This window comes from Galeopterus variegatus, unplaced genomic scaffold (assembly GCF_000696425.1).
Source record: "Galeopterus variegatus unplaced genomic scaffold, G_variegatus-3.0.2 Scaffold965, whole genome shotgun sequence".
Lineage (NCBI taxonomy): Eukaryota > Metazoa > Chordata > Mammalia > Dermoptera > Cynocephalidae > Galeopterus > Galeopterus variegatus.
The window spans coordinates 202,785-205,957 of record NW_007727076.1 but is presented as its reverse complement, the minus strand read 5'-3'; the positions used below and the strand labels follow the sequence as shown (position 1 = coordinate 205,957).

Here is a 3,173-nt window from a genome sequence, read left to right as displayed (position 1 = left end):
GAGCGCCGCCGCGCTTCCCAAGTGGCGCACTATCCAGTGCGCCACCGGGCCGGCCCCTTTTGACGAACTTTTTGAAATACACTTGTAGTTTAGAAATTGTGCATGAGTAGCAGATAGACATCAGTGTAAGGGACTAGAAAATCCAAAAAAAAAAAAAAAAAATTAAAATGATTCTGGGAGTCTAGTATTATTTAATAAAGGTAGCATTTCAGATCAGTGAGGAATAGAGGGATTATTTAATAAGTGGAGCTGGGACAGATTGATAGCCATCTGGAAAAGCATAATGTTGGGTCCTTACTTCCTACATCCTACCCCAAAATAAATTCCATATCAAGCAAAGATTTAAGAATGGAAAATGAAATCATAATTCTAGAGGAAGCAATGAGAGCAATTTATTAAGGAAGGCTTTTCGAAGTATGGAAAAAACAAAAACTATAAAAGAAAAGATTGATAAGTTCAATCACATTAACAAAAGTGCATGGAAAAGAACACCATAGATACTTAGGAAACTGAGGAAATAATAAGTTCAGTCACATTAACAAAAGTGCATGGAAAAGAACACCATAGATACTTAGGAAACTGAGGAAATAATATTTCAACTCATAATTTCCTTATCACATAAAGAAGTTCTACAAATCAGTAGATTGTAAACCTAATAGAAACTCAGTAGAAAACTGAGTAAAGATTATGAAGAGACATTTCCTAGAAAAAGAAACACAAATGTCACTGGAGGTTGACCATCACTTTTAATAAGAGAAATGTTAACGGAAGTACAGTATTTAAATATTTTCACTTATTAGATTGATTGTCCAGACTGAGAAATAGTTACTCTCCTACATTGCTGATGGGAGTGTATATTATTCCATGGAGAACAGATTGTTAATATCTATCAGTATAAATACCCATATTCTTTGACCCAGAAATTCCAGGGATTTATCTCACATACAAATGTACTTTATCACATTTAAATATATGTACTTAGTTATTTGTTGCAATTTTTTTAATAGCAAAAGCTTAAAAACAACCTAAATATCCCATGGGTAGGTGACTGGTTACATAAACAATGGCATAGCCATATAATGGAATGTATCCCATAGCCCTTCAAAAGAATGAAGAAGCTCTTTATTTATTGATATGTAAAATATCTAGATACAAAATAGTATCTATAGACAATACCATCTGAAGAAATAAATCTGTATATACATATATATTTACATGGATTTATTTTGTGTGTGCATATTATCTTTGGCAGGATACACAAGAAATTGATAACGATTGCCTTCTGAGAGGAGAACTAGGTGTCTGGGCAGTCACCATATATACATTGTAATGCCATTTACATTTTGATTAATGTACTTTTATTATCTATTTTGTAGAAAGATGAGGAATTCAAATGACAAATTAATTCCTTTTGTAACAATGTTGATACTAAGAAAATAATAGCTCAAATGATTTGTAAAAATTCTTGAAGTCAAGAAGAAGAGACTGAAGTGATAAGAAAGTGGTGGAAACCTGAATATATTTGTTCCTAAAGAATTTAGAAAGGTCATTTGTAAAATATAGGTAGTTTCTAACAGGTACAAAAAGTTTCAGAATCACAAATTTACAATTTTTAATAAAGCAAATAAACTGTTTATTTCAGAACACGAAAGATCTTCAAACTACCCTTAATATCTTAAGCATTCTTGTTGAGCTGTTGTCAGCAGGTAAGTTTTTGTTTCCTTTGGTTTAATTTCTGCTTGTAAAAAAAGATCAACAGTATATCATGTGTACTTTATTTGGAATTTTCTGATACTCATATAGAGGCTATTCTGAATATTGGAATTTGGAAAGTGAAACGTCATACTTTTTGTTGTTACTTTGTTTTTAGTATTTTCATCAAGCCACCCCTGCAGCCATGTGTTTCAGAGCCTTGAGACTAGAATTTTGGCATTAATTGTGTTTATTTACTCTGTGTGTGCTATTTTCTAACTAAATAAATAAGATAAAGCAAAATATAACTTCAATAGAATTAGTTTGATTTTAGAAGTCGTCACTTCAAACATTTCTTGAATGCCAACGTTATGATACCTAATATGGGAGAATTTGCTGTGTAAAAAAAATTTTTTAAAAAATTTTTAGGTGGAGGTCGAAGAGCAAGTTTCTTAGTTGGCAAAGGTGGTTCACAAATATTGTTACAGTTACTTATGAATGCCAGCAAAGAATCTCCCCCACATGAGGAGTTAATGGTACAGATTCATTCTATTCTTGCAAAGATTGGACCAAAAGGTAAGGGTTTCATTTGTACGATCATCAACTGTAGAAACGTCTTTGTAATATTGATTCTTTCTGCCTTGAGACTGCTTAATTTTTAAAATCTGAGGTGCTAGTGCTTTTTCTTGGTCTTAGTAATGGAATGTTTATTATAGTCAACTAGTAACCTGTAAGGGTAGAGGATCCAAAATTCACAAGAAATTCTATTACATGTGGTAGAAAAAGGAAGAAAAATGTCAGAATCACAAGTATCTCAGTTTATACGTGTGCCTGTATACATATGTGTGTAAAGGATACACATAATATGGATATTGTTGAAACTAGAAGGGGGTAATATGTATGGGAATGTTTTAGTAACATGGAGGTAAAATATGTCATTGCTTTTCATTAATAGTCATATTTGTGAGGCACAGTCTCAACGCTCAGGATACTTATAGTGTAGTTTAAGAAGACCAATATAGGGGTGGTTGGTTAGCTCAGTTGGTCACATCTTTATAACAGCAAGGTCACAGGGTCAGATCCCCACACCAGCTAAACACCAAAAAAAAAAACAAAAAAAACAAACCAATATAGACATGAAAAATTACAAGACTGATTATCACAACAGTAAGAATGCAAAATACTAAAAAATACAAATTGAGAAAAATGGAATATAGAACGAAGGAAGAAGCTCATGTAGGTTAATGGAGGAAGGCATCCTTTGAATAGAACTGAAGTTCAGTTTATAGTTGTTTGACTGCACAAAGATTAAGATGATTCCCTAAACTCTTAGAATTATGTTTTAAGAGTTTTGCCATTGCCATGTGGCATACATATGGGTTTTAAACTTTGAAGTGTTTGGCTAAAATGGTGATTCAAAAAGGTACTGATGTATATATACATAGTTTATTTCTGTTTTTTTCTTTTCTTTTGTTTTTTTT

General features: G+C 32.1%; 1 protein-coding gene across 1 annotated transcript in view; it reads left to right on the top strand.

The window, feature by feature from the left end:
* Positions 1 to 3,173, top strand: part of AGTPBP1 (ATP/GTP binding protein 1) — a 177,147-nt gene that overhangs the window by 30,546 nt on the left and 143,428 nt on the right. Inside the window, exons 4-5 of the mRNA XM_008573809.1 lie at positions 1,643 to 1,706; positions 2,122 to 2,268. Of these exons, the coding sequence (XP_008572031.1) occupies positions 1,643 to 1,706; positions 2,122 to 2,268 (211 nt within the window). The remainder of the gene's footprint in view (positions 1 to 1,642; positions 1,707 to 2,121; positions 2,269 to 3,173) is intronic.